Here is a 12,487-nt window from a genome sequence, read left to right on the forward strand (position 1 = left end):
CTCCGTCTCCCGCTGGGTTCCAAAGGACAGCTCTGCTTCCAGCTCCCCACAAGGCACGCCACTGCTTGCAACCAGCAGGGCTTCACTCCCAGGGTCCCCGAGCACTGATCTTCTGCAGGACGGGGCAGTGGCTCATAGCACAGCCAGTGTTCAGGTGGGGTGGCACACAGGACCCTGGGCCCGGTGGAGTCAGCCAGCCGCCTTTTACTGGCCCTGTGATCTCGGCAAGTCCTTTTCTCTGAGCCTGTTTCCTCAAAACAACATCCTCTGTCCTGAGGATAAGCACCAGTTGCCTGCAGGGGACCAGCATAGCACAGGGAACAGGGAGGAAAGGCCCGGCGGCTCCCTGCACAGCCACGTGACTTCCCATCAGAGCTCGCCTTCTAGCTCCAGCCAGAGAGCAAAGCCAACAGAACGTGGGGTCTGAGGGCCCACACCGGCCATCTGGAGCCTGGGACTTGGGCTAGGTACCACCAATGAACCACCATGAGCAGAAGTCCCTGGAGGCAGAGCTGTCTCACCACTGCGTGTCCCTCATGTCGTTAAACACAGCACTGGCTGCTGAGAGGCACAGGTGTCGTCTCAGAGAGCTGGCTGAGCCTGCAGATGCCCTGGAGCCCGGTGCCCTGCTGCGCTCCCATCCATGTCGGGCCCTGGCGTGTATTCTCCCCTTTCCCCCACCAATGTGCACAGAGGCCACATTCTCTGTCTGGGATCCAGACTATGTGGTGTCCCTGTCCTCCATTAGGAGTGCACGTGGGTCCTGTGGTGTGAGCTGCACCTGCTCCCCTGAGCCCTCTGGCCCCCATCATGCAACTGCACCCGCTGTGTCCACCCCAATGCCATGCAGGCTTCTTACCTAGCACCCAGCCATCCTCACAAACCACACCCCCTCCACTCCCCTACCGAGACCTCAGCCTCACTTGGCACATCACACACTGCATTCACTTTTAAAAGGAAAGAAAAACCAACAGGGACGACCACACTAGCACCTCTAGCCCTCGAAGCCACCCTCTGAGAAGGCTGGGCCGCAACATGGGGCCTTGTCTGCTCAGGACCCTCTCCTCCGGCAACCAGCCCTGGCTCGGCGCAGACCCAGAGGTGAGAATTCCCCAGCCCTGGTACCTTCTGCTGGACGGCTGCTGGGCCCTGGGCGGCCTGGGGCTGGATGGCCTTCTGCTGCTGGACGGCCTGCTGCTTCAGCTTCAGCAGCTGCTGCACATGCACGGGCTGGGCCACCACTGTCTGTCCTGCAGGCAGCAAGCAAGCCGCTTAGCACACGGAAAAAAGCTGGAGGCTCATGCCAAGCTCTGTTCCAACTGACTGAGCTCTACAGAAAATAATGAACTATGAAACTCTATGGAGATAAGCCATCCCTTCACTACATTAAAATGTTTCAGGGTTCACAGATTACATTTAAATAAAGACAGAAATTTTAGAATGTTAACAGTTCAACGGAGGACCAAGCCTTATGCTGGAAAGTGTCAAGGCACATTTGTGCCAGAAGACGTGGTGGCACACTCAAGTGGGTGGGTGTGAGGAAAGGACACAGCTTGCTGGCAACCACTGCCACCAGAAGGGTTTGAGAAACAGGGCTCGAGCCCAGGAGGGGAGGGTGTGCTGGGGCTGGCACCTGCTGCCTTCTGTGGCTGCCCAATCGCCACGCTGATCCCCGCGACGTTCATGGGCAGGGTGGTGACTCCCGGTGAGGAGACCACGGCTGCCGGGACGGACACCACCGGAGGCTTCGCCAAGGCCACCTGAGCTGGCTGGGGTGTCTGGGTCTGCATCTGCCCTTGCGCCTGCAGCTGAGAAGTGGGAACCCGGGTCTAAACAGCAGAAATAACGGGAGAGTCCAGAGAAATTCAGGACATGGTATGTCTTTCCAAACACTTCTCCACAAAAGGTCATGCCATGAGAAAATTTACAAAGATTAACAACGTTGAAAGTAGCCGTGACATTAAAGGAAAACCAAGTGATGCACACGCCACAGGGAAACGTGGAGTCGCAGGTCAGCCCGTGCTTCTGAAGCTCCCGCGAGACCTGCAGGCCCATCACACGTGCTGCTGCGCCCAGATGTCGGTGACGTCGCAGAACATCCCCTTCACTCCCCTCCGTCTCCTGCACCTCACCAGTGACCGCATCCTGCCACAGTTCCCACAGAAGCCTTTGCTTCCTGTTCCTTCAGTGATCACTGAACATCAGCCCCATCCTCACTTCAAAACTACGGCCACGACCTCCTGTCTGAAGCCCACCAGGGATGCTGCCTTCCTACTATCGACGACACTGCCACCAAGCACATCTTCTCTTAAATTACCATTTTAAAAATGATAAATGGAAATAGTTCTATTTTTACGTGTATAGAGCCTAAGAGTACTGCGGGGTGCAGTGACTCACACCTGTAATCCCAGCACTTTGGGAGGCTGAAAAGGTTGGACCACTTGAGGTCAGGAGTTTGAGACCAGCCTGACCAACACGGAGAAACCCCGTCTCTTCCAAAAATACAAAATTAGCCGGGCGTGGTGGTGCATGCCTGTAATCCCAGCTACTTGGGAGGCTAAGGCAGAAGAATCACTTGAGCCTGGTAGGATGAGGCTGTGGTAAGCCAAGACTGTGCCACTGCACTCCAGCTTGGGCGACAGAGTGAAACTGTCTCAAAAAAAAAAAAAAAAAGACTACGATTACATAAGAAAATACAAAGTAAAAATTACCCACATTCCTCTAACTACCCACATGTGAACGTTAAAACTGGTATTTAGCCTTTGGCCACTGTTCATATCTGCGTGGTTCACCGTGGATGCAAAAATGACATGAATTATAAGTATTTTGAAATGTTTCTCTTCTTTACAAAAATCACTTTCAAAGTTGCGTAATATTCCATTGTTTGGATGCTATATAATTTACTTAATGAAATTCTTAGTAATGGACATTAATTTCCTCTAACGTTCATGAAACAAACTAACTTGTTTATTCATCACTTTGTAAATGTTCTGTTATTTCTCTAGGACATAAGAGGAGAGTTTAGTTAAATAAGCTTGTACATTTTTATAGCTTCATTACCAAAATCCTCTCCCACAAAGAGGCCACTGACTCCTGTCCATCAAGTCCCTCGTGCCCTGGCCACCACTAGGTGTTAGCACTCTTTTCACTGAGTCTGCATTTCTGTGAACGTGGCTAAACCAAGCACCCTTCTGTAGTTTTTCATCACTTCTACTCACCCTGCTGCGGAGGGCTAGCCCCTCCCTGGGAAGACCCCAAGTGGGGGTCCAGTACTCACATGGCTGAGCCTGGGCACCTGGGTCCCCAAATCCTAGCTCGAGTGCAGCTGACTGGTTGCGGAATTTGGGTGGGAACTTAGCCTATGTGCCTCAGTTTCTTAACCGCAAAATGGAGCTAATAGTAAGAGCCTTATCCCTGCTTCAGGACAGCCCGTGAGCGCTGGGCCAGTCCATGAGCGCTGGGCACTGTGTCTCTTGAAAGACACAAGAGAACAAAGGGAAAAGTCTGACTCAGGGGGAGGCTCCGTCAGGACAGCTGTCACCAGCACCTCTACCTGAGCTCCGGTCACCCTGCAGTGATGCCGCCTGCCCCGGGACGCTGGCGACTGCTGAGTGCCTATCTTCCCAGACAACACTTGCATCTGATGCTAGTCCCTTCTGAAATCTCCAAATGCTCTCCCTGCCTACAGCAGTCACCTGAGAGAGGCTTTGGAGATGGCCACCTGTCATGCCTATGGCTCACATGCATGGCGCCTTCTGCTCCAGCCGCACGGGCCTTGGTCCCTGCCCACTCCCTCAGCAGCACAGGACACCACGCCGGCTGCACCTCACTCCCCTCACTCTCCTCCCCCACCCACAGTCCAGGCCCTGAGAAGCTTGCTGATGCCTGGATGGGCTCTGGGAGCTGCTGCTGTGTTCATGCTCCACAGGCAGTGGGGCCTATCCTCTGTCCAAGGGGCACTAAGTTCTCGGGGAAAAGATCCCATCTCACACTCACTCCTGTAACACATGACACGCACCCGAGCAAGGGCAACAGCTCTGTGAAAACGGAAAGAGGCTGCTTTTGGAAAACAAACAGAAACTGACACTTACGAGCCGGGCCACCTGGAGGTTGGCCACGGTGGTGCCCGTCAGCAGGGCTCCAGGCCTTGGGGCCGTGACTGTCGTGAGCTGGGGGCTCTGCTGCTGTGGGGGCTGCGAGGCCTGCACCTGCACCTGGGCTGCTGGCTGCGGGGGCGCAGACTGGGCCTGTGGCGGTGGTGGCTGCGGGGGCATCTGCAGCTTCTGCTTCTGCATTTTGATGAGGTGTTCCTAAAATACAAGCAAAGTATCTCCTCTTCAACACTGACTATGCCCCATTCTTTCTAGGTACACATCTTGATTCTAAGCCACCCCTCTACTGCCCATTAAATACCAAAGCAGACACTTGCTACTGTGCAGCATCCAGACCACCTTGCAGGATCTGCCCCGTATTTTTTAGGTGTTCATTTATTAAAAATGAGCATTTCATCAGTGAAAGCTACAAACAGGGATTTGACTGATGAGTTCACAGCAAAATTTATATTATCTCTCACAAACAAATCAATTTAAATCTGTAGCACCAACCAAACTTACTAGTTTATAACATAAGTTCAAAAAATCTTTTTAGAAAACTTATACTGAGTTGATCATGACTATCAAGCCTCTTTTGAAATGCCAGACGTGAAACTAGCTTTGAAATGGATTTGGGAGACAGCAGAGTGAGGAACGAAGGAGCCAGGCAAACAGCTGGCATGCAGGGCTCCCGGCAGCAAGGGGGTGGGAATGACGGTGAAGGCCCTTGTGTCTCAGTGGCTGAACCAGGGCAGGTGACAAGGCACCTGTGTGGCTGTGAGCCAGGGGGTCAAAGCCCAGTTCTGGCTCCTTGATAGGTGCCTCTGCTGGGCCCAGGAATTCTTGGGCACAGGGTTCTAATTTAGCACTGTCCAGTGGCACTTCCTGCAGGACACAAGTGGGCTAGATGGGGACTGCCCAAGGCGGCAGCCACAGCCACATATGGCCACAGAGCCCTCGAGAGATGGCTGGTGTGACAGGAACAGGATGAGCTCAATGTCTAAATTCCACTGGCAGCCCTCCCAACGGCCCCCGGACGGGCCCTCAGCTCAGTCTGCGTCTCCAGCAGTCCACCTCCTCCCTTCCAGACCACGGAGAGGCCTAGGCTCAGGCACTCCGGCAGGCCCACAGTGAGCTGAGACTTCAAAATAGTCTTGTCTTTATTCCGTATGTTTTTCTGGTTACTTTTTATGACAAGTATTAATGGTCTTCCATTTATGGTAGGGATATAACATTTCCTTTTTTTTTTTTCCCCTCTTTGAGACAGAGTCTCATTCTGTTGCCCAAGCTGGAATGCAGTGGCATGATCTCGGTTCACTGCAACCTCTGCCTTCCAGGTTCAAGCGATTCTCAGGCCTCAGCTGGGATTACAGGCACCTGCCACCACGCCTGGCTAATTTTTCTATTTTTAGTAGAGACAGGGATTCCCATGTTGGCCAGGCTAGTCTTGAACTCCTGACCTTAAGTGATTTGCCTGCCTCGGCCTCCCAAAGTGCTGGGATTATAGGTGTGAGCCACTGCACCTGGCCCAGCATTTCCTTTTAAAATGAATATATTTACATAAAGAACAGCAAAGCTGGTACAAAGGTTGGCAAAAATCAGGTTCATCAGTACTCCAGTGACCACCTTTGAGGAACAATCCTGCACGTGAACCACACCGACACAGACCCAGCGTCCCTCGCCTGCTCTCCCAAAACTGTTGAGCAATACCTTCTCACCAGCGCTTTCTCTGGTCGAGAACCAAACCAAGTGGGCCCCCTAGTCCTCCCTAGAGACCGATGTTGAACACCAGGCACCAGACACCCATGCAGGAAAACGCATTTGCGTGCCACGGGCATTAACGCCTCCAAAGTGCTCTGAATGTGCTGTAAGATGCTCCTCTAAGGCATGACCAAAGCGTTATGACATGGGAAGTCTTAGGTCAATAAAACGAAGCACACGTCCTACAAAAAGGTAGTGCTGGACTTCTGCAAAATACACTCTGGACTGCACCATGCAACCGGGCACCATCTCACAGGCGCGAGGCTGACCACAGGCACCCACGTCAGCAGTCCTCTGGGAAATGCTCACCGGCGTCAGCTTGCCCACAGCCTTGATCTGTGCCGGGGACTGGGCCTGGCCCTGGATCTGTGGAACTTGCACCTGAGAGGTCGTCGTCTGCTGCGTCTGCTGCTGCTGCTGCTGCCTGAGAAGCTGGAAATGTGCAGGTGTGATGGTTTTTCCAGGGAGCTGAACACCTGCAGCTATGAAGAGGTTTGCTTGTTAGGTCTCGACAGGGATACTCGCCCACCTTCAGATCCTCATTCTCAGCAAGCAGCGGCTCAGCCCTCACACGCTCCAGAGCGGAAATGTGCCAGAGGGAGCTCCCAGCCTGCCTTTACCTTGGGACACCTGAGGCACCAAAGATCGCGCCTGGGTCTGCACTGGGGTCAGGTTGGTAGTGACCACAGCCGAGGCTGTCACAGAAGTGACCGCTCGAACACCCTGAGTCGTTGCCATGGACACCAGGTCAGGGGTCGCCGTGGCTGGGGAGCCGACTGCCCGTGGCGGGGGCTGGGTGTGCACCACCTGGGCGGGAGCAGAGCCTGCCGGTGTCTAGAAAAGGCAAACAGAGGACCTCATCAAACATTTCACGTGGCACTCAGGGCTGTTCACACTCAGAGCAAGGAAGACAAGAGCACCCAACTCCAGAGGCGAAGCAAGTGAAACACACGCTACAGCTCAGTCTTTTGATGACTACTGATTTCATGTGCAAATTCAAAAGCAAGTGCCTGGAGTTACAGAGCAACGTTTTCTGACAGCGGATCGCATCACCCACAGAAACACGTTTCAGATGACGACACGCCCGTGCACCTGTGAAAAGGCTGTCTTGCCCCTCCCTCTCTGTACAAAGACCTCTCAGACCCCAGGAACATAACGACTGTCCTTGAGGCACCCATGCTACCCATAAACACCAGCCCACAGCCCTAGCTCTCTACCGCTGTCCCCATCTGTGCCGAAACTACAGCCCTGAGTCTCTCGCCACGTGCTTGGGGTCTGTGGCATCTTACCTTCATCCTGCCTAGAACTCAGAGCATTTGCGCTGTCTCCTGCAGTCCCCTCTGGCCCTCAGGCAGAAGTGGCAGCCGGAGTGGCCCACTCACCCTATCCCGCCTTGCCCCACCGCCCTTCCTCGTCCCGCCATAAGCTGGAAGACAAACGCAGCAGTGCCGCCTCTGCCCACTCCCTTGGTTCCGACGTGCAGTGTGCTTTAGTCTGCCTTGATCCTTTCATGTCTCACTGCTCACACATGGATGGAATCAAGCTCAATACTCCATGTTTTCCATTCGCCCCAGCTACTGTATGTTTCTTTTCATCTCTTTTCTTGCCTCCTCTCGGATGACTCTCTCCTCACCAACGTCCCCTGCCACGGTTGGGAGCAACTCACTCTGCTCTGGCTCTTCCGGTGGTTCCTCTGGAATGACCACAGATACCTGCCCAAGCCTAAACAGTCCCTGCTCCTGCTGGACAGTAACGAGATGTGTGCACAGGTCAGCCCCTCTGCGCCTGCCCAGCTCGCATGCTGTTATCCTGGGTATTCATTTCCTCTTTCTAACCCATTGAGCTCCTGCGTCCATCCACGAGTCTACCTCGTCACCACTTCCAGCTGGGGACACCTTCCTTCTGCTTAAAGCCTATCATTCAGTGAAAGTCAAAAGGTGAAAATGTCTTTATTTTGCTGCTGTTCTTTAAGATATTTCCAAGAGATGCAGAGCCCCTGGCTGGCGGCGACTTTCTTTCACTGGCCGGATGACACCCGTTGGCTCCTGGCCTCACTGCTGCCGCTGGCGAATGCACCGCTCCACCGTGGAAGGCGATCTGCCTTGTCCTATGGCTGCTCGAAAGGCCTCCTGGTCACTGGCATTATGCAGGTGTGGAATTCCTTTTTCTCATCCTCGACTGGTATGAGACTTTCTGCATATATGCATCAGTCTTATTACTAAGTCCTGGAAAATGATTCCATCTTCAAACACTGTCTCTGCTCAATTTTCTGGCGGTCAGTAACCACCTATTAGACCCTGTCACTATACCTTCCCTGTGTTCATCTTGTCACCCCACGTGGCATGGAGGATGTCTTCTGATTTCACCTCCACTTCACTAATTTTTCTCCTCAATTGTGTGATGTTAAGCTCATTCATAAGCTTGGGGTTTTCCCCCCCAGTTTTGGTAATTAGACTTTTCTAAAAGTTCTCTATATTCTCAGTATAGTTTCCTGACTACAGATATTCTCAATCTTCTCTTTTATTTCTTTAAAATAGAAAGCATATTTTTTTTTTTTTTTTGAGACGGAGTTTCAATCTTTGTTGCCCAGGCTGGAGTGCAGTGGTGCAATCTCGGCTCACTGCAACCTTTGCCTCCCGGGTTCAAGCAATTCTCCTCTCTCAGCATCCTGAGCAGCTGGGATTACAGACACGCGCCACCACCCCTGGCTTATTTTTTTTGTATTTTTAGTAGAGGTCAGGTTTCACTGTGTTAGCCAGGATGGTCTCCATCTCCTGACCTGGTGATCTGCCCGCCTAGGCCTCCCAAAGCGCTGGGCTTACAGGAGTGAGCCACCGCGCCCGGCCTGAAAGCATAACTTTTATAATCTAAACCTGATAATCCCAACGCCATACATCTTTACAGGCCTATCCACTGTTCTGCTGATGCTTACTCACAATGCCTTGTTTCTACTGTGTTTTGTTGTATCGTGCTGTACTGTATTATACTAGAAAACTACTGGCGGAGATTCTCAGAAGCCAAGAAAGCACAATCCTCCAGAGAGAATCCGTGTTTGCTCCTGGGGGTCAGCTGCCCGGGAACACGCCCACCCAGGTCTACTGCACTTGATGTGAGGGAGTTTGGGAGACACTTTGAAGGTAGCATCAACTTGAGCTGCAAACTGATCGCAGAGCTGAGCCAGGGCTTCAGCCTCTCAAGGACAGTCCCCACCAGGTTCCTTGGCTCAATCCAAGGGCAACTCTCCTTTTGACCCCTGAAGGCCAAGGGCAGATGGATCTGCTTCTGGTTCCTCCTTGGCCTAAGGGTTTAGCCACCTGGGGGCCGACCTCGATGCATCAACAGTTTCCTTTTTAGACTCTCCACCTTGGCCCAGCATTGGACCTGAGTTCCCTCATCCCACGAGCTGAAATTTATTTTCAAGGCAAACATAACTTCAACGAATCCTGTTTCTCTCTCTGAGTTTCTTCCCTCCCTCAGATTTGGGCCTGATAATTATTTATTCTTGTCAGTTCCTTGAAGTTTTAAAAATTCCTATCCAATAACTTTATTTCTTTTCATTAAGAGGTGGTATAAAAATAACTCATCTTTTTACCAGAAGCAGAAGTTGCCCTTTTCTGGACTACTTAAACAGTTTTCTCATCCCGACTACTCAGGAAGCCGAGGCAGGAGGACTGCTTAAGCCTATGAGTGTGAGGCTGCAGTGAGCTGTGACTGCACCACTGCACTCCAGCGTGAGCAACAGCAACATGCTGTCTCGAAGAGGGGGAAGGGGAGGGGGAGAGAAGAGGAAGAAGAGGAAGAGAAGGAAGAGGAGGAGGAAGAAGAAATCATTTTCTTCCTAGCCTCTTCTGCTCTAATCAATTCTACAGATGTAGCATCGCATTAATTTTTTTAGAACATCTCTCTGCTCTAAGACCACTAAGGGCTCCCCACTGCCTGGTAAATAAAACCCACAGTCTTTAGCCCAACATCCAAACCCCAAGACAATCTAGCCTCAATATTACAAGGTGCCAAGCTCACAGCAGCCACTCAATAAAAACCTTTTAAAGGCAGGGAACCACTATTTCTCTCAAATATCCCTCGTGTTCCATTCAAAAAGGATATTCTCACAATATCCTTTGTGTTCCCAATAGAACGCGCCATTCTCCATGGACACCATTCCCTTCCCCCAACCCTCTGCTGACACGACCAGCCCTGCCTCCAGAAGGGCCACTTCTGTGGATGACGCACTGCCTGTCCTCTTGAAGCCAACACCACCTTCTCCTGAGCGCCTTCTCCGAGTCCCCCGAGTCAAATCACCAACAAGCTCGCCACTGCTATCTGCACCTCTCTCGTGTTCCAGCCACAGAACTCTAAGAGCCCCGTGAAAGCGCCCCGTGTCCTGGAGCCAAAGCACTATGCCCACAGTACCAGGAAGAGCGCCTGCCCATCAAGAGCCACTCAAAAATATGTCGTGAATGAAATTCTCTACATTTTAAAATGCCACAAAGAAGCAGGTCTTTTTCAAAACAAAACGCTAAATGCAGTGATTCTGGCTTGGTGCCTCACAGAAACAGTGGGATGTTCCGAATGCCTAGGCCTCACAGCTTCCGCTGTCTACTGCGGTGACTAAGCCTGAAGTTGTTCACTGCAAAGCAGAAAGAAAAGGGAAATCACCTTGCAGTCACATACTAGAAAACCTGTGTGTACAGACATTCTACTACTCAGTGTTTTAAACGGATTTACTGAAGGATAATTTACAGACAGTACAGTATGTGGTTCTGTGAATTCTGATGGACCGGTACCTTCACGTAGCTACTGCCATGACGCACCACACCCAACATTCTCACGTTCCTCCCTGTAGTTGAGCCCCTCCTGCACCTCCAGCACCTGGCAATCATTCATCTGTTTTCCGTCTCTCTAGTTTTACCAGTTTTATAATGTTATTTAAGCAGAGTCATACAGCATATGAAGCCTTATGAAACCATTCACTTAGCTGCAAAATGCAGCATGGATCATGCTTCTGTATTGCTTGGTAGGATTGGGCTGTACGAATGTACCATGGTTTAACAGCCCATTCACCAGCGGAAGGGCATTTAGGCTGTTTCCTTTTTCAGCAATTCCAAATAAAGCCGCTATAAAAACTGGTGCTGAGGGCTCTCGCCGCGGCGCTTTCACTTCTCTTGGGGAAATGCCCAGCAGCAGGCCTCCTAACGCACGGTGCGGGGATGCCTGGCTTTCCAAGAAAGAAAGAAACTGTTTCTGGAAGTGGCTGTCTGTTCTGCATTCCCACAGCTTGTGCGAGAGTCCCAGCTGCTTCGTGACCGCCAGCCTTCTGTTTCCGAAGCCACTCTCCTAGACACGTCACAATGGATCGTTGTGCTTGTGAAACCCGCGTTCCCCTGAAGACTCATGACGCTGGGCAGCTTTTCGAGTATTTATTTGTTCTTCTTCTATCTTCTTGGTGAAGTGACTGCTTAATCTTCTGCCCATTTTATAAAGTTGTTCATTTTCTTATTACTGAGTTGAAGAAGCTTTATATTTTCTTCCAGTCCATGCTTTTTGTTTTCTTAATATTGCTCAAGGAGAAGAGGTTCTTAAGTTTGATGAAGTCTAATGTATTAATTTTTCTTAGTAGCAAAGACTTTCTCCTGGAAACGTGACTGTTCTGGTTTACAGTGCCGCGTCTGCTTTTACATGCAGGCCTGTGCTGCAGGCGGAGTGACCTTCACATGTGGTGTGACTTTCTCCTGGAAACGTGACTGTTCTGGTTTACAGTGCCGCGTCTGCTTTTACATGCAGGCCTGTGGTGCACGTGGAGTGACTTTCACATGCGGCGTGAGTTTTGGGCCAGGGCCCCTTGTTCTGCACACGGCTGCCCAAGTGTTACGGCATCGTTTGCTGACAAGACAGTCTGTTCGCCACTGAGTTCCCTTGGCACTTTTGTTGAGGTCAACTGAAAATATATGTGTGTGTGGGGGGGTCTATCTCTGGACTCTCTATCCAATTCCATCATCTACACATCTGTCCTGCCCAAGCCCCACCATCTAGACTACTACAGCAACAACATCTTCACAGGAAAGATGCTTTTCCAAATCCAAGAGAGACTGCATTCTATTTGCCAAAGCACCACTGACTCTGAAACGTCGTTTCTTCTCATGCAGGTATTTGCCCTGAGTCTGTAACTATTCGGAAAATGGAGATACAATTCTGGGCTCCTCGTTCTCACTTGTGTTTGCTTCTGATGATAAAACACGCAAGAGCAGCAGGTGGTCCGAGGGCGCGGCAGGGCTCTGCACCTTTGCCTAGGTGTCTCCTCTCTGCCTGGGTGGGCTGCACCTACCTCTTCCCACACTCGGGTCTCCACGTTCCGTAAAAACTGCTCACTCCTCCCGTGCCTGCCTGCTCCTTGCACACACCCAGCCATGCCCTCATATGACGCCGTGTTCCCTCCCCTGAAACCACGTCCCCAAGAGGTGGCATCTCTCGGTTTCCCCACATGCACACGGTGACAAGCACATGGGGGGCATCTGTGGCAACAGAATTAGCAGTGCACCCTCACATGCCACCTTCCTCTCTAAAATCATCCTAAACACCTCTACACACACACACACCCCCCTACACACACACCTACACATATACCCCAGCGCATCCTC

General features: G+C 51.6%; 1 protein-coding gene across 1 annotated transcript in view; it reads right to left on the reverse strand.

Annotated features, from left to right (window-relative positions):
- Positions 1–12,487, reverse strand: part of LOC105705166 (E1A-binding protein p400) — a 135,205-nt gene that overhangs the window by 12,210 nt on the left and 110,508 nt on the right. The window contains exons 46-50 of the mRNA XM_064379537.1: positions 6,473–6,686; positions 6,162–6,334; positions 4,092–4,310; positions 1,634–1,829; positions 1,126–1,250 (exon numbers count right to left, since the gene is read on the reverse strand). Of these exons, the coding sequence (XP_064235607.1) occupies positions 1,126–1,250; positions 1,634–1,829; positions 4,092–4,310; positions 6,162–6,334; positions 6,473–6,686 (927 nt within the window). The remainder of the gene's footprint in view (positions 1–1,125; positions 1,251–1,633; positions 1,830–4,091; positions 4,311–6,161; positions 6,335–6,472; positions 6,687–12,487) is intronic.

The sequence above is a fragment of the Aotus nancymaae genome, unplaced genomic scaffold, assembly GCF_030222135.1.
Source record: "Aotus nancymaae isolate 86718 unplaced genomic scaffold, 86718_ANA_hifiasm-v0.15.2.pri h1tg000021l, whole genome shotgun sequence".
In the NCBI taxonomy this organism is placed as follows: domain Eukaryota; kingdom Metazoa; phylum Chordata; class Mammalia; order Primates; family Aotidae; genus Aotus; species Aotus nancymaae.